The sequence below is a fragment of the Phaenicophaeus curvirostris genome, chromosome 3 (assembly GCF_032191515.1).
Source record: "Phaenicophaeus curvirostris isolate KB17595 chromosome 3, BPBGC_Pcur_1.0, whole genome shotgun sequence".
In the NCBI taxonomy this organism is placed as follows: domain Eukaryota; kingdom Metazoa; phylum Chordata; class Aves; order Cuculiformes; family Cuculidae; genus Phaenicophaeus; species Phaenicophaeus curvirostris.
In genome coordinates, this window is record NC_091394.1 from 22,220,354 (window position 1) to 22,244,993 (window position 24,640).

A 24,640-nucleotide genomic window follows, 5' to 3' on the forward strand; every position below is an offset into this window, starting at 1 on the left:
TTCTGGGAAATCTCTACCCTCCTGGCACTTGTATATGATAAAGCTCAACAGCTCTAAGCAATCCCACTGAAATCTGAGGGCAGAGCTTGGCCTGTTCAGCAGGTTCTTGAATGCCATTCTTTGAGATATGAATTTGCCATTCTAATGAAAAACCTCCTGGGGCCAAGTTTTCAAAGGGCTCAAAAGCCCAGCCTTTAAAATAGACTCCTCACTTTACTGCAGGGGCTTCTCCACCACCACCAAGTTGAGGAAACCAATGCAGAAGTACTGGTTTTAAATATCAAGCTATCTTTCCTGCAACTGCTTACAACCACAGAATTTATGGCTATTCCCCATAATGAAGCTATCTGAAAACCGAACTGCCAAAATAAATAGCTTGAGAAAACCTGTGCAGTCTGTCAAACAGTGCTTTCGGTGCCATACCCTAGATCCTTTCTAACAGCCTCTCCTTTCATTAGAAACAATGCAAGGCATGAAGTAAACAAAGATTTAAACTGCCTGGCAATGGAGAAGATGAGAACATGTTTAGTTGTGATTCTTTTGTTAAGACTCAGAGATACCCACAGAGAGGTTACACTTAACACTTGCTTTCCTGGATGTAAGATGATGTCATCACAACCCCCTCAAGACAAGGGGAGGGTCATTGAGAGAGAAGGACCATCAGCTGAAGAAAACTCAACCTCATCCACCAAAAGATTCCCACAAATTAAATTGAGCTTTCCTTTTTTTGGGGGTCAGGAATTGCAAAAGTATTTAAATGTCAATCTTATATTTAAAAACAAAAAAAGACTTCATAGCACTATATGCACAGCTAGTAATAATAATTTACTATTGAATTTTAAAGAGCAGTTTGGGGTTTTCAGAATTTCATGTAATCTTTGTGTAAAACTTGAAAAATAAGTTAATTGTAGCACTTTGCAAAAGACAAAGGCAGATTTTATTCTCCTTTTCACAGAATCACAGAATCACAGAATAACCAGGTTGGAAGAGACCCACCGGATCATCGAGTCCAACCGTTCCTATCAAACACTAAACCATATTCCTCAGCACCTCGTCCACCCGTGCCTTAAACACCTCCAGGGAAGGCGAGTCAACCACCTCCCTGGGCAGCCTGTTCCAGTGCCCAATAACCCTTTCTGTAAAGAACTCTTTCCTAACGTCCAGCCTAAACCTCCCCTGGCTTATCCCTTTAAAAAGAAAAGGGTACAAAGCAACTTTCAAGGCTTCACAGCAAAACTAGCTCAAGTGATGTTGACATAAGCACCCTGTATTCTGACCTGGGGGCAGCAAGGCAGTGGGTAATAAGCTTTGATTACTAAGTTCACTTTATTTAAATGCTTGATTTTTATGGGCAAGCATATTATTATCTTTCATGAACTGTAGTGTGGGGATTTTTTTCTTTTAAATGCACTACAACTGATCTGACAAGTCAAGCTTGCTCCTCACCTAACAGCCTTCCCTTACAGTTTGATGTAGATCCTTTAGCAACAAAATCAAGACTCTTTTTAAATCAGCAGAAAGGGAAACACTCTACTGCATGCTCTTCTTATTCATCAACACGCTTTCACCCTAAAATCCAGTGACCACGTTACAACTTTTATGTGAAAAAAATGCTTAGGCAAACAGATCCCATCCCTAAACAACAGTACTTTATTTCTGACAGATTACAAGGTCTTAAATATTGATTTAATCTAGGCAGCTAAGCATAGCAGTGTATGTACAAGACAAGCATCAATAGCTGATGACTGCCTCTCTACAGACATACTGTATTTCAGGAAGTAAAGGGGTAATAGCCAAGTTCTAGGCAAATTTTAATTAGCAGTCTAATTCTTCCCAGTGATGTTCTGCCACAAGATTTTCTTCACAGCCAGCCTTTCAAAACAGTGCTAAATTCAACATGTTTAACACGGCCTGAATATGTTGTGACAGTAGTCAAACAAATTAATTGCAAGCACAAGTCAGAATGGCACAGAGGTCAAAAAGGGAAGGAAAAAAAATAGCACAAAAGAATAAGGCCTGATGATTTTCATACCTTGCATCCTCAGGAGACTCAGCAATTAAGTGGTAGGTCCTATCAGCCATTACTAGATCAATACCATTTTCTTTGCCTGTATTATCCACAATTTCTCTGAAAGGAAGAAAATGCCACGATTAAGCATTAGAGATTGTCAACGTATTTAAAATTCTGTTCTGCACAGAGGCTCATAAACTACCGATACTTAAAATAGCAGCAGTCAGCTTCAGTCAGGCTCATTTGCAAGATTCACAATATATCAGATATATCAGACAGTACTAATTCACCAAACTATAGTTGTTGTGTTTTCTGCCTATACAGTACAAATATTCAAACTACTATGAGTGTCACTATATCAAGTTGACTATTCTGTTATTGTTTTAACAAGAAATAAAGAAAAAAGCATTATCAGACCTCAGGAGAGGCAAGGATAAATGAGTTGAGAAATGGCTATATTTCTGAACTGATTGCATACCCAAGTAATTTTTGGTGCAGTAAAAAGAAAGGTGTTGAAGATTAAAAACAAAAAGCAATCAAAACCTGGATTAGTGATTCTGTGTGGTGTGAGTCAGCATAAAGACAATTCCAAACATGACCTCCAAAAAAAGCTGAGCACTCATCTGCTGAAAAGTTATATCTTTCTAATTTGTAGTTCGGACACCTAAGTATCAATATACTGAACAATCATGAACCACAAGCACAAGACTCTTAAAGAATAATTTAAGTCTTACATAAGTTTTTTCTGAAGCTTAAGAAATCTCAGTTTCCCTTTTGCTGTTTTACTGTATTTGTCTGAAGCTTATTATTTCCTTAACTAGCTATACTTGCCTACCAGCTACACCATTCTCATAAATCTCTATCCTATAAACAATATATGTGAGCTCTGCTTATCAGACTCAGGAGGACAATTAATCTGCTATTAAAACAAAAATTTATAATTCCATACTGTTTTCTTTCATTTGGCTTCCTTCCCTCCCAATAACAGTGTCCAGCAATATTTAAGTGAATCAGCCTGAGATTTATTTAATTTGAACAGAGTCCTAACATGGCGTGGTGAAATATGTAGGTCGCACAATGTGTTAGGAATGCACTCAGTGAATATTGAAGTTATCTAGAAAAGCTATTGCTTATTTCTCATGACATACAGCTCTTTAAGTACAAGAACCGTTTCTTTTAGATATATTATACACAAATAGTTACTGACAGAACATACAGTTCAGGTTAGGTTACCTGACAATTTTATAGGTATGTTCTGTAAAAAATGTCTATAGAGCACAGTCAGAAACAATGTGGCGACAACAAAAAAAGAAGGTTTAAACATATTAGAAAAATATGCTAAATGCATGCTATGTTACATGAGACAGAGTCAAATTCAGTTTGGACAACAAAAAAATGTGGTAGCAACTTCAGTTTCTATTCAGAAATCTATGTGACAGTCAGGAGCTCACTGGTTTTAGAAGAGCAAGTCAGGATGCCCACTGAAATTATTTACTTTGTCCTGCTTGAAATCAGGCTCAAGCCTGGACTTCCAAAGAAAAGATTAATCTAAGCTTTCAATACTTTAAGCAACCTGTTAAATTAACAAAATAAAATGAATAGCTGCAGATTACAAGGAGCAGAGTAGAATCAAGTGTTTTGGCTATTTATATTTTTATCTACCTTGGAAGAAAGCTTAGGTACATTTTTATACAGAAATGAGACTGCCAATGTTAGCACACTCTAATTTTCACATTAGTTAAGTTAGTTAGCCCATACACTCATGAAGCATACTGACTGTTTAGAAGGCAAAATAGCATCCCTTAGAAAACTTTTTCAATGCATGCTTCAGAAAGTATAGAGTTTTAAGGCATAAGGAACTTTAATCAGAAGACACAAGTTATCAAGTTAGCTTTAGTACTTCTATTTTTCTTTAAATGAATGCAGACATTTTAAAGATCTTCATACCACTACCACAATTATTTCAAACATGAAAAAAAATCACCAATGCATACAGGAGATACAGCTTTGACCCATGCTAACTTAATATATTCAGGGCATATCAATTCCACCCTCACCATTCTAGGTTTGCCTGCAGCTATAGACTTGGCAACATATCCTAGATTGCCTTGGGAACCATTACAGACTAAGCAGGGCCTCTAGTCTGGGAGAAACCATAGACGGGTTCATTATAGCAGCAGTTTTCTGAAGTATTTGGTACTGGCTTAGCTCTGGAGCACTCCATACACTTAAGGGGGAGCCAAGTAAGGACAACACTTGCTTTCAGTAACTGCATTACACACTCATGCTTGCATTCACACAATTTGAATGCAGGGCACTCGTCATTTTCCCAGAATAAGCCCCAAGAAGTATTTAGGAGGAACTATGGCTAACATGTAAACACTTATAAACCTACTTGGCTGTTCGGACATCAATGGCACCCTTTAGCTTTTCTTCACTGTCATTTTCAAAGTACATCAACCTGGACTGTCTGAGAACAAACCACCGTTTCTTCCAGTTCCTTCTGGAAAGTGTAGATGATCCACCTCCCTTTTTGTGAAGCCAACCCTGCTTAAGTGCTTCCTGCTTGGAACGAAACCACAGGAAGGTCTCATCTTTCAGGACACACCAGCGTCGCTTCCATGTATTTATTAAGCCACCTGGCAAGAGAGACAGATGTGGGTTTATACATAGTTAAGAAAAACAATTATATTATAAAACAGAAGCTGTGACCAAATCAGTGCTGGGAGATGCTGACCAACAATGCTGTACTTAAATCACGTCTCTGCTGTAAGCCATGAAACCAAAGATCTCACTTTTGCATATTCTTAAGGTCACTGACATTGTTGGCAATCTAAAGACCCTTACACTGTAACGGAAATACAGATGTAACATGTAATTATACATACTTACATATAACATATACATAATAAATAATAAATTATTTAAAAGACTGATTGCATGTAAGAATTGAATCTTCAACACTGTTTTCACTGTATCTCAATGATGATCTAAGAAAACTTTGGTGTTAAACTCCTTCCTCTCTCCAGGTTATTAGGAGGTAACAATGTACAATTCAAAACCACAGAACCTGGAAAAGCTACGCTTCGAGTAGGAGATGCACCAGTGTGAGCTCAGTCACACCAAAGCATGACTGTCTAAACTTCATTGCGAGTTTTGTTACAGTAGACAATAGACCTTGCACTGCAGTTACACTACAGCCACAAAAACCTGAACCAAACGAATATACTCCTGTCATCCTACAAAAAGTTACTGCTAACTATGTCAAAAAGTAAAAGCCATACTAGTGATGACAGAATCATTTTTCACACCAACATAGCTGTGTGCACATTTATCACTGTTCCTATTCTAGGAAAATAAATGATGCTAAAGTGATAGGTGTGATACAAGGATTCATCTAGATTATAATTTACTATTAGTCATCAGAAAATAAACCCAAGAATCTTAACCAGAGAACTCCTGTGTATACTCTTTCAGAGTTTCTCATGCCCCTGCCCATGGCAGGGGGGTTGGAACTAGACGATCATTAAGGTTCCTTCCAACCCTAACTATTCTATGATTCTATGACTCCACAATTCTATAATTCCACTTTGCTACATATATCTTTCTTTGTGTCTTTCAGATGCAAAATGAAGGTCAACCGATTTAAGCAAAACTGGTCTGCAATGTACAATGCCCTCTGTATTACAAGGTTTTGAGAGCAGGAAACAATTTAACTTTGTGAGTTATTTTGCTATAGTTATATTGGATATTGTATTGTTTACAGGATGTAAAATGAAAGAGTGGCAGCCCAAATTGTTGATTTCCTTTGCAGAGGGGAAAACACTGCTAGACATAAGCCACTGCAAGTCGCCCTTTGAAAAACAAGAAAATAGCTTAACTCTACAGGAATTGGAGTGCAAGGTATAATAAATACTTCTGATTATTTTGTATACTTAGCAAATTCAGAATCACCCAGTACCTTTCATGTACAGAAAGCTGTGAAAGTAGGGCAGGCTGACACAGCTATAGACTGAATCCCTCCGGTAGGAAAGTTCATCATCTGTATCAAACCTGGAGTCAAAATCTTCTTCACTGTCTTCAAACTACAGAAGAAAGGAAATAAAGGTAAAATGATCTCTCTCCAGAAAGAGATAAAATTAGTTTAGAAGTATGCAACCAAAAAATTTTTTGATGTGTTGCAAAATCAAGATTCCTCGCAGGTTCTCGTCCAGCTGACAAAGGAAAGGGTGTATCATAATAAGTCGCAGCTTGAACTGTTTGATTACAACCCAAGGCCTCATGTCATCTAAAAAATATATGAATCAGCTTTGTAGCTGCTTGGGAAAGTTAGTCCTTTGCAAGAGTGTGACCAGGGTATGTCACCTTGGGCTACCTCCCTCCCTCACTGAAGTGCTGTGGGTAACAGTTTAGAGAAGTCTTGGTAAAGAAACATATTCCACAAGCTGTGGCAATAGCTTTCTTCCACCCTCACCCCAAATAATCAGAAATTCTTTTCTGTATCTAACACACATCCACTGTCGTGCAATAGGAAGGAGTCCTCAACAGAGACAGGTAAAAGCATTCTCTTCGGCAAAAACAGTCAACTTATCCCAATAACCGTGATGGCTCTTTGACTGGTTCCCATTACCTCAACTGTAATAGATATTTTAGTGTTAACATTTTCCTTCCAAGTGAGTCAGTGTTGCTGAAACACTTTTTCACTTTCCCGGGGTCTCACAGAAGTATTCTACAAGTGGTAGAGGAAATGATGTTTCCAAAAATATTTGTCAGAGTGAAACTCACTGCAAAAGAGCTCTTTAGTATGAGTGTCTGCCTCGCTAATTCAAGTATTTGCCATCATCTGAAATTTATTCTCCGAGTCATCTCTAAATACACCTGGCATTTCAGGGACTTCTGCAAGCAGCTTATTCCATACCGTTGCTACTCTCATGTGTTACTGAATCCGTTTTTCCTGAAATCAATTCCTCATCACACTATATAGTCGCGCCCTCCGTCTCCCTCCCCGGAACACATGCACAGAGAAGACTTTTGCTTATGAATTGCATCCAGTGCCACGTACTGAGCTCCTCACCAAATAACGTGCATTAAAACAGATGAAACCATATGCTTGCATAAGCTTAGGGCTGCAAGCAGCATTTGAGCTGCCTCTTAACTCTGATGCACTGACCCTAGTGGCATCTAGATGGCAACAGACAACTATGTCCATACACAACCTAAGCAACTCAAACTACACAACACAGACATTCACAAGAACAGCTACAGTGACTGCACAGCTGCAGAGTGGAAAAAAAAACCAACCAATTATTAGATAATAAAACCAATGATACTTACAGAAGACTGAGCTCCTTCAGAGCTGAACCGGTATGCTCCAGAGCTGTTGTATGTCCCCACTGAGCATCGGTAGTCTGGTGACCACTGGCTACTGTGCGAATTAGAGAAGGTCACGCTGCTACCAGAAGTAATAGCACCATCTTCATAATCATCTTGGTCATAATCATAGTCTCCATCAGGAGAAATAAGTTCCACAGAATTTGGGGGTCTACATGATACATTTTCCGGCATACAGTACGTGGATTCACCACTTGAAGAGTTGTGGAGACTGACTGCATCATGGGTAGGAGGTATAAGCATGGTGTTGCTAGCAGCAGGAATTGTTGGCACCACTGTATCATTCATATAGGGATCCTCTTCTGAGGAATCATCACTTGTTCTGATGCCACTGGTCCTTTGATCAGAATGGCCATGCTCACTCGGGTTGGGCGAATCCTTAAATGCATCATCATCCGCTTCAAAGCCTTCATCTACCTCCTCCTCAGGATATGGCTGGCTGAAGTTAAAATTGGGCTTTTCACTGCAGGCATTTCCAGTCTGTTCAGTCAGCTCAGCAGGATACCCATTGCCCACAGAGAGTGACTTCTCAATGTTTCGGACACATTCATCAATCTCATCAAAGTTCAGAGATTCCAGGAACTCCTGAGCTGCTCTACATGCTTCGTCCTCAAGCCGACGGAGTTCCTCATCTCGAAGCTGCTGCAGCCTCTGTAATGAAGCTTCTGTCAAAGACAGCTCCTGCTGCTTCTTCACGCGCTGCAGGTCTTCAATTTCTTTTTCCAGACGCAGGATTTCTTCCACCTGTCTCCTTTCTTTCTGCTTCTCCACTTCTTGCTTTAGCTCTGCCTCCTTCTGGGCTTTCTGAATGGCGGCCAATTCCTGTTTCTTTCTTTCTTCTTCAGCCTGTATTAAAATAAAAATAAAAATAAAATAAAGCCCCCGGTGCAAGATTCCTTTTTAAAATTTAGTTATTCTAAAGCACTATGTTCCCACCATGGTGTTCTTTTAAAAAGAACCCCTATCCCTACATCAGAAAGAAAAGGAAAGAAAAATAAAAAACCTAAAAGCTTTATTACATTTGCTCACAGATACTGGAAAGCACAAGGGTGTGCAGAAAGTTCAATCTTTGCCAAAAAATAAATGAAACACGAGGTGAAAGAAATTTCCATGCAAACAACTGTATCAAGTTTCCTTCGGCTTTATCTGCCAACTCCTGTAATAAGTTTAGTTTAAATGCCACAGATGCCTTTTATTTTTTTAATGGCTGGGTTGAGATACTCAAATAAACAGGATGGCTGAAAGCATTAAGAATATCGCTTACCTGCTGGGCAAGACGCTCTGCTTCTTGCCTTTGTCTTTCCCTAAAAGTGAGGGAAGAAAAGAAGTTAGTAAATCAAGCTCAACATGATCTCATCATACACCTTTGCTAGGGCAATAGTCCAGCTTACAGAGATCATCTGTTACACGGAAAAGACAGCCAAAAATAAGGCCACTGAGGATAAGTTTGTGAATATGAAACTACCATAATAGCTACACGCATCTTTTAGTTAAAGAAGCAAGGGTTTCCAAAATCACTTGCTCAAGAACAGCCTGAAACAAAGGCTATACAGAGCAAAACCTAATATGGGACAGACAGGAGAGTGATGTAAGCAGCATACTGCACCTTTCTTCCTCCTCTTTTCTTCTTTCCTCCTCTTGTCTTCGCTTCTCCTCTAGTTGCTCCCTGAAAATACGTCGTGCAAGCTGGCCTCGACGCTGCTTCTGAAGGATTATGGCTGCTTTCTTCAGACACAGGAACTTTTTCCTACCAGAAAATGCTCTGTAGTTCTTCTGTATCACAACCACATAGTAGAGAACTTTTCTATACCGTTTTCTGGGAGGTAAAAAAAAAAGAAAATTTCTAAGGAAACAAGGAATTAACAAGCAGTTGCAAGAGGTCTCGCCTTGGTGAACTGCAATAATGAATCCGCAGAAATAAAACAATTTATTATTTCTATCTCTGTGACTGCTTCCCCATTCTCATTCATGTTCCCCTCCCTAGGAGAGGAAAGAAGTTCTCTCATTTCTATGATAGTGCCGTCTGCATCTTGATTAAGGAAATACACATCAGTGGTCTCACACATGCTCATGCCTCTGACAAGATGTTGAAAGAACATCTCTGTGTGTGCACATATGTGGAGAAAGAATATAGACAGACAGTCATCCCACATCTTGAAAAAAAAGGATCATGAACAGCAGGATAACTCTGTCATTAAAATTGGAATATAGTTTTTAAGTACCATACTGATTAGAATATAAGGACAAGACTAATATACACATGAAGATAAATTACCTTATTATGCAAACAAGTTTCCTTAAACTTTCCTCAATTGATTTGTAGAAAAAGCAAAGAAATAAAGAGATGGGATGAGCAACTCCACCTAATATATAATCCATGAAGCCAAGTAAACAACTGAAACATTAATCAGTTACTTACTGTCATGGTTCTTTAAGAACCAAACTGATTCATTTTACTTGCCTTCTCTTTTCTTACCAAGGTAAAGCTGAATCTCAGCTAGTAACTTGGGGCAGCCCCATTAGGTGCCATCCGAGTTCCTACCATGGATTTAACATCATGACACAATTACATGGATACTGGCTGACCTCCAAACTTCTATACTGTCCTATTCATTATATTAAAGCCATTCAAGCTCCATTTTGTTTTATTCATGGGTCTGGCAAAGACACCAGCTGGCATTTTTAAAAGCCACATAACAGGATAAGGATGCCTGGTCCCTAGGAAAAGTTGAGAATTGTGCCAGAAGGAATTAACTCCAAGACAACTCATCCATTTATTACAAAGCTTGATTATTAATCATAGAATCATAGAATGGGTTGGGTTAAAAGAGACCTTAAAGATCATCCAGTTCCAACACCCTCGCCATGGGCAGGGACACCTCCCACTAGACCAGGCTGCCCAAGGCCCCATCCAACCTGGCCCTGAACACTTCCAGGGATGGGGCAGCCACAACTTCCCTGGGCAACCTGTGTCAGTGCCTCACCACCCTCATCATGAAGAATTTCTTCCTAACGTCCAATCTGAACCTTCCCCCTTTCAATTTAAAGCCATTCCCCCTCGTCCTATCACTCCATGCCCTTGTAAAAAGTCCCTCCTCAACTTTCTTGTAGCCCCCTTCAGGTACTGGAAGGCTGCTTTAAGGCATCCCCAGAGCCTTCTCTTCTCCAGGCTCAACAACCCCAACTCTCTCAGTCTGTCCTTACAGCAGAGGTGCTCCAGCCCTCTGATCATCTTTGTGGCCCTTCTATGGCCAAGTTCCAACAGTTCCATATTCTTCCCATCTTTTCATATTCTCATCTAGTCACTTACCGGGCTGCATAACCCAAGATGTGTGCTCGGATAATCATTGCTGCCTTGGTGACTTCCATTTCTCGCTGCTTCTCCAACTTGTGTTCCAAGGACTCCCGGAGAAACACCTAAACAAGAAAACTTCTGGCTTGAAAACTTGCAGAGAGCATCACATATAGAGGATAGCCAGGGTGCCACAAGCCTCAGCTTTGAATTCAGAGACAAACACACCATGTCCTCAACAGAAGAGAAAAAACCTAAACATATCCTCCTTAAAACAAAATAACTGTATATGGTCCTCTAGCTTTGGATTTCACTGAGAAAAGCCTAATTACACTAATGGGAATTTCAATTAGGAGCAGGACTTTTCCAAAGGCAACATTATTACTAGAGTCATTCAACAGACTTTCCCACCAAAGAGCAACACAGGCTAAAGAAGTTGTAGGGCTTAGCATAAATTTCGTGATTGAGAGTCAGAAATACCATCCCAATAATTTAGCTGTTTCACAGTGACATCAAGCTCCACAACCTCATTGCTTCAAATGACATTGCTATAAGCCTGCAGAAGTAAGCAGAAGTGACAGTGGTTTCATATTTGGGTTGTATTGACAGCGTTTTCCTGTCCCTACATGGGGAGACAGCTGCCAGGGGTGTGGCCCTACACCCCACCACAGCCATCCACCCACCAGCAAAAAGACCCTTCTCCAGGCTCTCATTCCCACACTAATCTGGATCATTTGCCCAGGCTGCCCAGTAGCTCTTATAGGTGGCTTAAGACACAGCATTGACGTTTATTGAGCTAACAGAACTTATTTTGCCTTAAATGAACGAAGCTGCTTCTCCAGCTAAGCAGAGGCAGGGGGGAACGTAGATTCCTTCTTCCACCTGCCCTGACATCTGCCCTTTTCTTCACACTCACAGAGTGGTGAGATATATGCTGCCAGCACGTTTTCCAGCTTGTACTTTTTGAAGGCTAAGTCTGCAGGTATCAGCTATAGCTGGCAACAGCTTGGCATGCTGCTGCCTAGGAGATGAGCAGCAGTAAATACTCAGTTCAGTGACATTTTGATTATTCGGGATGAGAGCCAGGCTGTACATTGCAACATTGTGATGAGGAAAGTGTATGGACACCATTAGGCTCTGCTAAGGAGGATGGCTGCAAAGATATCTAAAAGCAGGAACACTTCCTTGAAGTGTTTTGTGTTTTTTCTTGCTATGAAAAAAAAAAAAAAGAGAAAAATACAGACTTTAGGGCGTGTTCAAGTAGAAAAATGGTAGTTTTTAACTCTGTGTTTAGGGGGAAAAAAGCCTATCATCTAAGCAAAAGCATTAACACTCCCAGGGAGAGGCACAGTTTTTAGTTTTGATTGTAGCTAGAAAGGGACTATATTTTAATACAAATCACACAACAGTAAAGAACATAAAAAGCCCCACAGAAAGTCCCAAAGTTCCGGTATCTGAGTTGTATTGGCAAGTTCTTTCTATATCAAGTTTTTCCTCATGGAAAAAGCCTTTTCTTTCACTCAGTGGTCAAACTTTCTTTGCTCCATACACACTGGCTTTAAAAAGGTCACAAAAATTTGCTTCAGAAAGGCATTCAGCAACTTCGTGAACCAAAATGGATGTTAAGCACAAATTAAGCCTAGACAAACGCCTTTTCCTGAGCAGGTGCATGGCAGTTTGAGATGTAAGAGGCAAGAAAAATTCACACTGAAGCTGAATGATTGCAATGTTGTATTACTCCCTTTAAATAGCGTGGGCAGCATAATGTCCCATCCCGTGTTCAGTCTGAAATCAATGCCCTGTTTTTCTCTTCTACAATAAGCTGTTTATGAAGACTCTTAGAAATGTGCAGGCAGCTCCAGGGGAAGATGTGCCCAGGCCACAGTAAGGGAAGTTACAACAAAGCTCTGGCTCTTGTCGAGGTCCTGATGAGCAGCTGGTTAAAAAAAAACTTTTGGGTTCTCAGAAATATATGTCCCTAAGATGCCAACGCACTGTCCAGGGTCTGTGCATAAATAATGTTAAAATACTACATCTGAAAATATAATGGGCATAATAGCTGTATGACCGAACATTATCAATCCATTATTTGTAAGCCATTGTCTACAAAAATGAGATACAAGATTACTTCAATTGCCATCAGAATACTTCAGATTCTATCTCTTACAACAATTGTAAAATGATTAAATTAACTTTCCCAACAGCATCTCTGAGCCTCCTTAAGCCTGCATGGGAACGGAGGAAACCCTTCAAAACTTTGCAGTTGTGGGGAAAACATGAGGAGGAAGAGTATTTCACACAGAAATCAAATAGATTTTACAAAACATTTTTGTTACCGTATCATAATGAGAAAGTTTCTTCATGATTCTAACAAATGACAGGAAAACTTCAAGTTCAGCAAACTTTACCTCTGGATCTGTTTTTAGTTCTCTCTACTATGGAAGCCTTGGGAGTGCCAATGGCAGTTACCCAGAGAAAAAGGAAGAGAAAGCTATCTGCAAATGCCTGGGGGATGACCCTTGGAAGTGATGGTCTGATGTCTGTAATCCGCTCTCCAGTCCTTTGCACCATGTGCTTTTAATATTTAGGAAATCTAAAATCCTGCAGAGGGGAAACTTCTTCTGTGTATGCAATGTTTTCACATAATTTGTAAAGTCCGAGAGTAAAAATTTGCAGAGGGGAGCTGTGCACATAGCTGCTGTCCAAAATTAAACTTGCAAAAGGAGCACGCAAAACCACCTGCATTGCTTCATTTCTCAAAATTCCATCGTTTTAATGAAAATAATTTGAATGTTTTTTGAAGAAAAAAAAACAGTTGCAGACAAAGTTCAGGTTGTTTGGTAGGACAAATATCAAGGTCTAATGTACCTCTGAAAAAGACTCTCGGACTAGGATGGCAAACACACTTAAAGCACAACTCTGCCACACAAGCACTGGTGAAAATTCCTCCCCCTGGTTTCAGCCACTGAGCATGTGTCATGCAGGCAGGTTTACTACCATGAATGGAGCTCCCCACAGAGCTCGTTACCTCATATGCTCGATACTTTTAAAAACGATAAAATCCAGATACCACATCTAAAGTTCTGATCCTCACCACCACCAGCACTTGTAAGCAGTGGCAGAAAATTCAAGTGAACTCTTTCTCCCTCAGAGAAATAACCAGTCAGCGTCTAAGTGCCCTAACAAATCCCTCAGCACAAGCATGAATTGTTTCTATAAGGGTTTCAAGAGCACCAACAGGCATGCGCAGCTTCTTTTAAGGCCAGAAGTAATTACCATTACAACTACATCTCTGCAGCTGTGCAGTCTAAACCTTGTCCCCTCAGCAGCCACACAACTTTACCTTATTTTTTCCAAGCTGCCATTCAGTGCTTGTGTTGTCATACAGACGAAGTAGGACGGCACATTTCTCATTTAAATCTTCAGGCAGAGTTAAGTTTCTCATGAGGACTTTATACCTGGCAACAAAAAAGTATTTATTACTTCATTTAAGAGAGAAGTTCTGGTTTTCCCATATTCTTTTTTTGTTACTAGAAATTCACTTTATTCCTCAACACGGAAATGTTGATTTGGCATCAGCGACTCACATCTGAAGTGCACAAGTCAGCGTGTTTACCTTTTATAAAAGTCTTGAAAGGGCCTCCGGACTGGGAAGCCAGCCCTTCGAATCCTCACTGTCTCCAACATCCCAGAATAGCGCAGCTGGTTAAGCACTACAGTCTGATCAAACTGGTCTGGCATCTGAAATGAGCAGGTTCAGAACAAAGATTTTAATAGCAATGGTTAGAGATGTCGGGGGAAATAAAGGAAGGGCAAATTATAGGAATCAGCAATGCACAAAGACTAAAAACTGGCTATGCAATGTCTTGAAGGCCATTAGAAGTTCAGAACATATAAAAATTTATCTGCAGGATGAAAATAAAGGGGTAATTAAACAATATAAATTCTATAAACACAACATCTACAGCCATTTAATCCAATCAGATCTCTCTTTCTATTTCTTGTATATTTGCAGACCATTGCTGTGCAGGAAGAAATGATGGAAAGAAGCACAGGGAGCTAACAGGTCAGCAGCTACAAGGTTGACTATTATGGTTTTTTAGAAACTGAATTTCAGTTGCAGTAGATGATCCCAAATGTTGAAGATAAACAAACAGTGGTGTGATATGGTTTTGAAAGAAAACCCAAGGCAAAGAAGATTTAATTTTTGAATTTTTGGTGTAGTGAAAATTCATCTACTTTGGACAGGGATAGAAGTTCGCCAATGGAACCTCAAATCTTAAAGAAGATGCATTTCAAAGAGATTTTGTTTGTCGTTATTCTGAACAGCAGAAATATTTTCACCTGTAAACACAAAGAAAAAAATTCTGCTTATTTAAACTGTTACCCTTAGTTTGCATGCAGCTCTTTTGACAGAAATTTTCATTTAGAAAACAGATAACCCTAGTCACTCAGTTCTGAAAACCTGTAAATACTGGTAAGTATGTTCCTGCCCCTTGGAGCCTTGGGAATCCACTCATCATGTCACAGAACCTGGAGTCACCTGTGCTTTCACTACACTTTAGGTTATTATAAACCAGCCACAGCCCCACAAAGCTGCTCAGGATAGCTGACACAGAAGTTGTAGATGCTCCAGTCCCTGGAAACATTCAAGGTGGTGCTACCGCATGGGTAAACACTTCCCCAGACAGCGAAAGACTTTCCAACCCCTTCCTTTGGTGCAGGGGCTAAAATTCATACGGAAAAACACCACAGCATGGCCCTGGCTCCACATTCAATAGCACTGAACAAAACTGAAAACAATTTGTGTTTTAAAAAGTGGCTGCTCACCAGGGTGAGCCCTGCCCTGCCTGTGGCAATTAATGCTGCATAGCTGGCGGGTCCTCATCTAGCCCACAAACCTGGATGAGGGCTACAAAGAAATTCAGTCACCACTACCAGCAGCTGCTTTTGCCTCCTCCCTGAGATGGGTGCTTTGCATGCTAGGGCGACTCAGGAGCTACATTCGCTCTGTCCCACTCCGACTGTTACATTCATGGCTCTGTTACAAATGTGATTTAACATTTTATTTCCATACCTGCACATATGAAAATGAATGTCCCAGAGGGGGAAAAACACCTTTGTAAAAGATGCAAACACACTCTTCTTTCTCTCTGATGCATTTAATTTGGGTTTTGCCACTACTGATAAAAGTCATCACAAGTGAGATCTTTGTATTTTGCTGAACACAGTATGAAGGCTTATGATAAAGGTATCAAAAGTCATACTGACAACAGTGGTTTCCATATGTGCCCACCCTATGGCAGTGTCAGGGAACTAGCCTGACAAAGCCACCCTTTGACTGTCTGTGCACACACCTGCCTACCTGTTTCTGCACAGGTGGCTGATGGTGCTAACAGGACAGGGAACGACTGAACACAGACACATGCGCAAATGATGATGAAAAACACATTCACTTTTTGCCTCGTGTAACCCCAGGCTGATTGATGCCATGAATCCACCCATGTGCATACATCTTTTTTCCTCTGACTCTACACGTTTTCAGTACTTTTAACCCCATATCCACATGTTGGCTCAAAAGGTGATGTTCTTCACAAGACTTGCAAGCAAGAAAGTATTTTCAGGACAGTGAGGCCAGGAAGCAGAATCATGGAAGGAAGTGGGGACATACCAAAGCCAGGCAAAATTTTGGTGATATTATAGACGACTTTCTCACAAGGCAGCCTCTCAATCTGCAAGGAAGCACCTCCTGCTTTGAGAGCCAGATGGCTGCTGCACCACCTAATCCTTTTATTGCCAGCACTTAAAGAGTCAAAAGCCAGCCACAAGGCTCCTTGAAAGGCTCATGTTACTTTTAAAAAGAAAACTTTCTCTTTCCATCCCTGTTTTGAGTCACAGAGGAAGAAGCAACATTTTCATGATATTTTTCCAGCAACTACAGAAGTTAGAAAAAGCCCTGCTCTGTCACCAGGAGCTGGGACTGTCACCTAACTTCAGAATTCTGCACTTTAAAGCAAAGCATGAAACACTGCAAGGGATGATAACACAGTATCACAGCAGGGCAACATAAAGAACATCGCAATTTTAATTATATAGGCAAGCTCCTTCCCTTTACATTACTAGTTATGTTTAATTACTCATAGACACATCAGGCTATTAAATTAGAGGGTCAAATCCTGTCCTGGTGTATCACTGGAACTACATCTGCAACTAATCTGATTGCTCTACGTAAACTGGGGATGGTGGTAAGAGATGCGTCGGACTCCTACTTTACACTTTGAATACAGAGCACCAGAGGATACTCCCCATCACCTGCAGTGTTTTGAGTGAGCCATCACAGCAACTACCTGGTCCTTACCAATGAAGAGAACTGCAGCCAGTCAGAGAGGCAGCTGAAACCCTAAACACTAAAATGTATCCAGGGTTTCCTCTTTCTAACGAAAACCAGTCAGAAGAAGTAACAAAAGCAGCCCTGTGCACAACATCACAACATCCAACATAGCCACCTTATGACCTGGCAATACATTGCACCTCAAATACTTCTACTCTGCGTAAAAAGATTTCAGCCTCAGTTGTGTAAATACTTGCAGGCAGGGATAACCCTAAGCATAAATTCCAGTCAGCAGGACTCCTCGCAGTTAAACAAATCAATTTCATGTGCATTTATTGAACCAGAGTGCAAGTACTGCATATAATCCACTATTAAACTGCAGACACTTCTACGACAGAGAATGATGACCATCTCTGCTTGAACAATGTTCATTACAGCACTAGGGAGCTAAACATGCAATAGTATAAAATCTCCATGCAAAGGGTTACCTATACAGCTGATGCTCAGACTCCTATCTTAACTGGTGCTCCTTCAGATTTCCCGTGGTAAGCAACCTAACCTCTCAGATTTACATCAAAGTAACACAGGACAGGACTCCTCTCTGGAGTCTGACTAATTTTTACCAGTGTTGCTGTAAAGGCTGGACTTTTTGCACAAAATGGAGAAGAAACTGTACTCTGTAGGAAATTTCACATAGACAACAGACCCACAACAGATTTTAAAACAACATTTTCCAAACTAGAAATTTGATTTAATCACTAAAAGACTCCTGGCAAGGTAAGATCAGATTTATAAAAGAGAAGGCAATGGAAAAGGAAGTCAAATTATAGCTTCCAAAATTGTCTGAGAGACGTAATCAACTTCAAATCAACTCAATTTTCAATAGATATTTCACTTTTTATCAAGTAAAAGCAGCACCAAACCACCCTGACACACAAATCACCAGACAACAGCTAGACTCACGTGAGTCACAGCTGCATTAGGACACTGAGCAAGATGTTCTACTTGATAAAGGTGGGGGTTAGGTGCACTCTTTCATAGCACAACTTGTAATTTATCATTTCCTGAATCCAAAAGTCTCCACTGAATTTGTGCCAGACAGCACCCAAGCCAAGGCTTTAATGCAATCTGGAGTTTCTGCTGGCGAGACTCTGACTCCATAAGCTGCTAAATGCTTGCTCTGATCTGTTGTGAGCCTCCTAAAGGGCAAAACTTCTCCATGAAATTACAATTAGAAGCAGCCCTTAAGACAGCCATCTAACACCTATACATAACCTTAATGATAAAGTAGTTTCTTAGATTACAGTCTGACTGGGGCTTGAAAAAAACACCATCCCTTTTCCCTGGACAGCATCCTTGGTGGAGACCCAGAGCAACTGAAAAATAGACACAGAGAACACAACATTTTTTTATTCTGCGTATCATTTGCTCCTTTCAAACACAGAGGATGCGCGACACCCCCGTACAGAAATGCTTCCTCCCTGAACTACTTGCTGCCTCAGAAAAGTACAGGAACAATAATGATGGATTACAGCAGCCTCACAGATTCTGTTTAGGCAGAAGTAATTTCACAAAGAGACTTGGGGGGGGGCTAGAAAGAAAAAAAAAACAAAACCAAAACAGTCCCTTGTTTCTAGATTTTTTTGGTGAGAACTTGAGTAGGACTATGTCAGCTTTGCTACTGCATCTTAAAAGTGTCGATTTTCCTGGCTTAGGAAAGTGTTTTGTGGAAGACAGGTACAGAGAAATAAAAGATGAAAAAGAGGTAAAGGGATCTGAAAAAGTAATTATTTTACTTAAAAAACTGAAACTTTCCTCAATTTCTTCATTTTTTAAATCTGCTCTTCTACTCCTAAAACGAAGCCTTGGCAAATTTACTCTGGAGATAACCAGCATAAGTCTTTCCCTGTCTTATAGCAGGTTTTGACATCCAAAGGTGTACTGATGTTTCTTCAAAAACAGGGGGACTTGTTATGCCAGATCTTTCTGAAAGAGTTCCCATGGTCTTCTGATCAACAGAAGTAGAGCCAACAGCCCCACAAGTCAAAACCAATGCCAGGCTTTTCCTCCAGACATATCTGAAAAGTGCAAATAAGTTAATTTCTAATATATAATATAGTTGAACTGATACGAAAATTTCTGCACGGCCATTGTTTTTCTTTGTAAACCACATTACACTCTGTGATTCTTACCTACACATACTGCTTGGCAGCCTTTATTCATTCTGAGAATTCAAGCCAGTAACCTGAAAGAAATGAAACACTTGCACCTGCAATAGGAAAATGTGCTGTAAAGCCAGGATGGGCAGGGCTAGGGCACCCTCCTTCCCAAATCCAGAGGGTTCAGCTGCTGTGCCGTGTTGGTCACCCTCCTATCTCCAACAAACCACTTCAACACCTTCCCTTCTAGCCATCCTGTCTTCAGTCGCTTGCACTGTGAACTTTGATGGCATCAGCTTATTCAACAGTTTCAACCTCAGAATTGCTGTGCTTCCTGTACAAGAGGCATTAAACCCTGTGCATTTCCTGCCCAAGGACCTGGAGCATCAGACCCACTGATATAAAAGCACATGAATTTCAAGGAAAGAAAACCTCTGCGGTCCTCTCCAGCACACAGCTAGCTGTAACTGGAACAGGTTTAGGTCAAAACATAGACAAATTTGATGCCTGTTTTGTTTTTGAAGACATTCCCTTACTGCCTCAGAGTATTTGTGTCCACAGATGAACACCATAGGCGTATAGGAGAACAGGAAAAAAAGAACATCCCACAGCTAAAAAATTTTATTTGGCATTTCTGCTGTACGGCACTGGAAAGTCAAGGAGTATTTGAATAAAGCTGGAAACAACAGTAAGTGTTTTGCATGTCCAAAGTTCTCCTAACCTTTATCCACATACCCATGCCAAAAACCCATAAAAAGCCTTTAAAATTTACTAACCCTGCTGGTGGTAACTTGGTAGGTATACTGCAACAATATTTGTGCCTCAAAAAATTCTGCTGCAAACTCCAGGCCAGATTTCACTGCAAATTCAGCAAAGATATATTGGCTCATACAATCTCTACAGGTCTGAACGTGAAAGTACTACATTTACCAACAGCAAGCGTTTACACAATTAGCTGATCTCCTCTTCAACTCCAACTACTGGATCTGACCTGCATGAGTCATCTTCCAGCCCTCAGTATTTCAGATAAGAGACAGACTTCAGAATTAGCCACTGCCATGTCACAGGTTAGAGTTGTCTGTGCTAAAAATAATACTGTAATTTTAGAGTTCTTCTACTGTACCATTACAGTCAAAGGATGAGATTTAATAAACAAATGTTAAAATGCTTTTGTATTTATATTCAGCCTGTCACCCAGCTTACTTTACAGCAAGGGCATCTCATGGATATTTTTAAGACAGCAGCCCATTTAAGAGCTATGAAGCAGTACATCACTACCCTGACCATTTGCACCAGTGTATAAAGATTTCAACTAGGTCAAGACACTGCTGAATTAGATCCATCTATGAAGATGCTGTAGTCATATTTCAGTTCCTGCTTGTCTATGTTTAGCTGAGATAAGAGCTCAAGCTAGCTTCGTTGGTGGTGAAAAGATGCTCAAATGATTCCGACCAACTTGCTGCCATTTCATGCTTTTGTCAACAATGACTAAGAAACTCACAATTCTGGAGCTATTTCATTTACTTTTTATTAGTCACTGTCATAGTCCTCTTGCATTTCACAGTAATCTTCTTTTTGTTTGCTTTGCATGAACTAAATGCTGCCCCTGTCTGAAAACACAACAGCTTCTTTATGAACATTCCTGTCTAAAGGTATACAGAATGTCTTCTAAAGGAAGATGGAACTTGTCTACCTCTCTCATATAAGCCCAGAGGAATGCTACCTCCTCAGAATGACAGTTCTACTCCTTACACAGTGGTTAAAACCTCATGGGATAGGAATGGATCATTGAAGGCAACAGGCTTGAACACCAGAGAAATTTAAGTTTTCTAAGTGCATGTTTAGAGTTGTGTGATTGCCTAAATTTTCAGCTGAAGTAAGCCCTTATTGCTGGAATACATTATTCAGGGAGCCACTGAAATGCACAGCAAACCTCACAGGCTGTTTGTCCCAGAACAATTGCAGGACCATCCATGTGAGACAAACAATTAAGAGCATTTGGGAAAAGAAGGATTTAAGGTTTGAAACTACTCTGTCAGGGCATCAGCACACTGACAGAAGGTGTGATTCACAGCATGGACCCCCAGCTGGAACTTTTCATCAACCCTCCTTCTCCACCTGCGAGTGATCTATTGCCATTTCATCATAGGTTATCCTCACTAAAGCCTCCAGTCCCTGCAGAATAAACCCCAATCTGGCCTCATTCTCCCCACATTGTGACCAGTCAGCAGGCTCCTCCTGAAGAAAATCAATCAGGCTGCATGATAGCCACAGATATACCATGAAGAAACATGCTGTGAAGTACTAATTGCAAGGACAGCTGTCCCTCCTTACCAACCCCATGTCAAGACAGCCAACACCAAAATTACCACTGTTCATTACAATGGTCAAACAAAAACTGCACACACTGCTCTGTGCCTGCTGAGGCTGCATACAGAACAGTTGCAGATGGCAAACCCCTGACCCTCCACATCAGCGATGACACCAAATAACTTACACGGACTGAGACCTCACCATTATGTTTCTTTCTTTTTTAAATTCTTTCTTCCCATTGTACTTTCACTCCTCTACACCAGATTTCTCATCCACACATGGCAAATTTTTTTGTTATTCAACAGTATGTTGGCAAGCTGGGCATACAAGTCCATTTATATACTTAAAAACAGCAAATCATGTTTTAGGATGCTTCCTGTTACATGATTTCTTCAGATAATGGCATTCAGTATGAGATGTTTATTCCTGAAAGATATTAAGTTTCATTGGGTGTAGCAAATGAGAACGAAAATACTTGAGAGAACCTGTTTAAGATGAATGTCATCTTACATGGCCAACATCTGACACAGTTGTAAAACATTTTTTGTAACAATCCGTGTAAGAACTTAATCCTGTGTACCTCTAATACCAAGTGTAGTGTTCCTACAAGTATTCTCACACTTCAATATGTGAAACCCCTCATGTAGCTAGTTCTCACTCAAACGCTAACACAGTATCACTTCAGCTGTACATCCTGAAATAGTATCGCAGATAACTTTGATCCATGTTATCACAGCTGTCCTTGCTCTCCCTGGTGACACAATACTGGCAACCTTTTTTCAAGCTGCAGCTTCATACAGGGCAGAGAGGATACAAGGATATTGCCTCCCCCTCTGTATTGCCAGCAAGCAGAAAGGAGGAGGTGGAATAACCTCACTTCCAGCCACAGGAGCTCATGATGCATAGGTGGAGGGAGCTAGCGTTGCTCTCCGCAGAGGGACAAGAGACATTGACTCACAGAGCACAAGGAGAAGAGGACTCTAAATCCAAATCTCACTTTATTCTCTGCTTCGGTCCTGGGCACCTACCTGCTGCTTCTCTATATCTGGTCACACTCTATTCCTTCAGGACCACATGCCTGAATATACCATTTATGTCTTGAGACTCTTCTATTTTGGGGTATTGCTTTAAAGAGAATACTAAAAAATCTAAATCTAAAAAATAAAGACATTTTAGTGATTTGAGGGCTAATTTGTGCTCCTGAGCCATGTGACTGCTACTGAAATGTTGTGTTGAAGCACAATGAAGGAGACTGCTACAGTAGAAACCATTTAGATAAGAGCCATGGGAATAAAGATGTGAATAAAACAAGCAGTGAGAGACTTCCGTCACTCTGAGCTCTTGAGGAGCTCAACAATAAGAAAGCTGAGAGGCCTTGGTAGTAAACCTGTGAGTAGCTATACCAAGAGATTACATTCAGCAACAATTTCTAATAAATAGCAGATAAAAACATAAAAAGCATGAAAATCATAGACATCTCTAAACCAGAAGGCACACCAATGTCTCACTGAATGCGTTCACTGGAAAAGCTCACCCATGGTGGTAGGATTGTCTAAAGCCATCAGACACTTCAAAGAAAACACAGGATGTCCCATGTTTTGTATTTATGGTTTCCTCTCAGTTTGCCATGCAGTATGTTGGACTAAAAGATCTGACTAGTCCCTCTTCAGCACTCCAGTTGTGGAAAAAATACTACTTTCATTTATTTGAAGAACCTTAGCGTTCACTTCTGTAACCTTTGGTACTGGGACTCCCAAAGACCAGCTCTACAACAGAGAGAGGAAAAAGACACAGAGCTACTGGCCTGGAGCACATGTTGCAATCCAGAAGTGTGCTTGCTACATGCAAACTTCACTTTGGCAAGAAAAAAGTTCATTTGATGGCCCAGCAAGGGAAATTTGGCTGAGATTTTACTGTGGCTGACTGTCTATGAAGACACAGGCTGCAGTGCTGTGGAACAGCATAGGTTAAGTCATTGCAAAGCCTTCACACATTCACTGTGAAATAATAAAATCTACTCCAGATTATCAGCTCCAATTCTTAAAAATGGGAAAAGCCTGGAAACAATAACGAAGCACACCTCTGCAAACTATAAGGTTTAAATCATTAAGTTTGAGTTGTCTTTAACTGATTTGAGAGTGGAGTGTACATGTTTGTTGAATGGCCATGAGGGCCAGCAACTTCACAGCTAAAAGTTAAAATCAGATTCAAGTAACATTAAAAAGTTAGCACTTGATCGCACTCCTCTTTCAATATTGAGGCCATAAGCATTGTGGCCTTCGCCAACGCATTTTGCCCCTGCACACGGTTCTTTCCCTCAGTGCCCCACAAAAGATGCTTACAAAGCTCCAGGCTGACGTAATGCGCAGACTTGCTGCTTGGTGCTTTCTCAAGCAAGGAAACATTGTAGTGCAATCCCTATATATGGTTTTATAAAATCATCTCTTAAGGAGACCTTCCTCCTCTCCTTCCCATATCAAGTCTTTAGTCCAAAAGCGGTAATGGGAAATCAGGCAGGCTTACATCACAGCCAATATCTGATACGTGTAAATGAGGAACGCCACAAAATATTCAGCCGAACAGCTTTGGGTTGCTAGGACACCGGAGGCCGGGCAGCACTGAAAGGGCAGATTATTCCCATCCCGGCGCAGGCACAGGGCTCCATTCACGGCAGGGTCCTGCCTCCAGGCTGCTGCCTGCACGAGTGCTGGGACCCAGCCCTCCCAGAGCACCCCTGCCACCCACCTCCCCGGGGACCCTGCATGGTTTCAAAGCAGCCAGCATGCAGGCCCCTCTGGACCACAAATGCCCCATCAGGCTGCACATGGCCCTTGAAGTTTTTCATCACTACCGAGGGTTTGCTTCAACCTGGAGGAGCCCAGGACGCTGGGGGGTTGCCCGAGAGCTACGCTGCAGCAGACTTGCAGTGGGTGGTCCAGAGACCTGCTTTCAGTGTTGAAAGTATATGAGGAAACATGTAACACCACAGTTAAGGTGCTTTTTAAGTCTGGAGAGGGGAAATGAAAGTTTACAGAAGGTGATGGGGATCCCTGTGATCAGCACAGACGCCTGGCTGACAGCAAGAGTTGCCTGGTGCCCCAGATAAATGACCTAGCTCAACCCCATGTAATTAGTACATTAAT

General features: G+C 40.8%; 1 protein-coding gene across 1 annotated transcript in view; it reads right to left on the minus strand.

The window, feature by feature from the left end:
• MYO10 (myosin X) overlaps positions 1-24,640 on the minus strand; it is a 165,503-nt gene that overhangs the window by 17,620 nt on the left and 123,243 nt on the right. Inside the window, exons 20-28 of the mRNA XM_069853025.1 lie at positions 14,311-14,435; positions 14,038-14,152; positions 10,713-10,819; positions 9,009-9,218; positions 8,667-8,706; positions 7,346-8,248; positions 5,973-6,096; positions 4,407-4,650; positions 2,033-2,128 (exon numbers count right to left, since the gene is read on the minus strand). Coding sequence (XP_069709126.1) covers positions 2,033-2,128; positions 4,407-4,650; positions 5,973-6,096; positions 7,346-8,248; positions 8,667-8,706; positions 9,009-9,218; positions 10,713-10,819; positions 14,038-14,152; positions 14,311-14,435 — 1,964 coding nt within the window. The remainder of the gene's footprint in view (positions 1-2,032; positions 2,129-4,406; positions 4,651-5,972; positions 6,097-7,345; positions 8,249-8,666; positions 8,707-9,008; positions 9,219-10,712; positions 10,820-14,037; positions 14,153-14,310; positions 14,436-24,640) is intronic.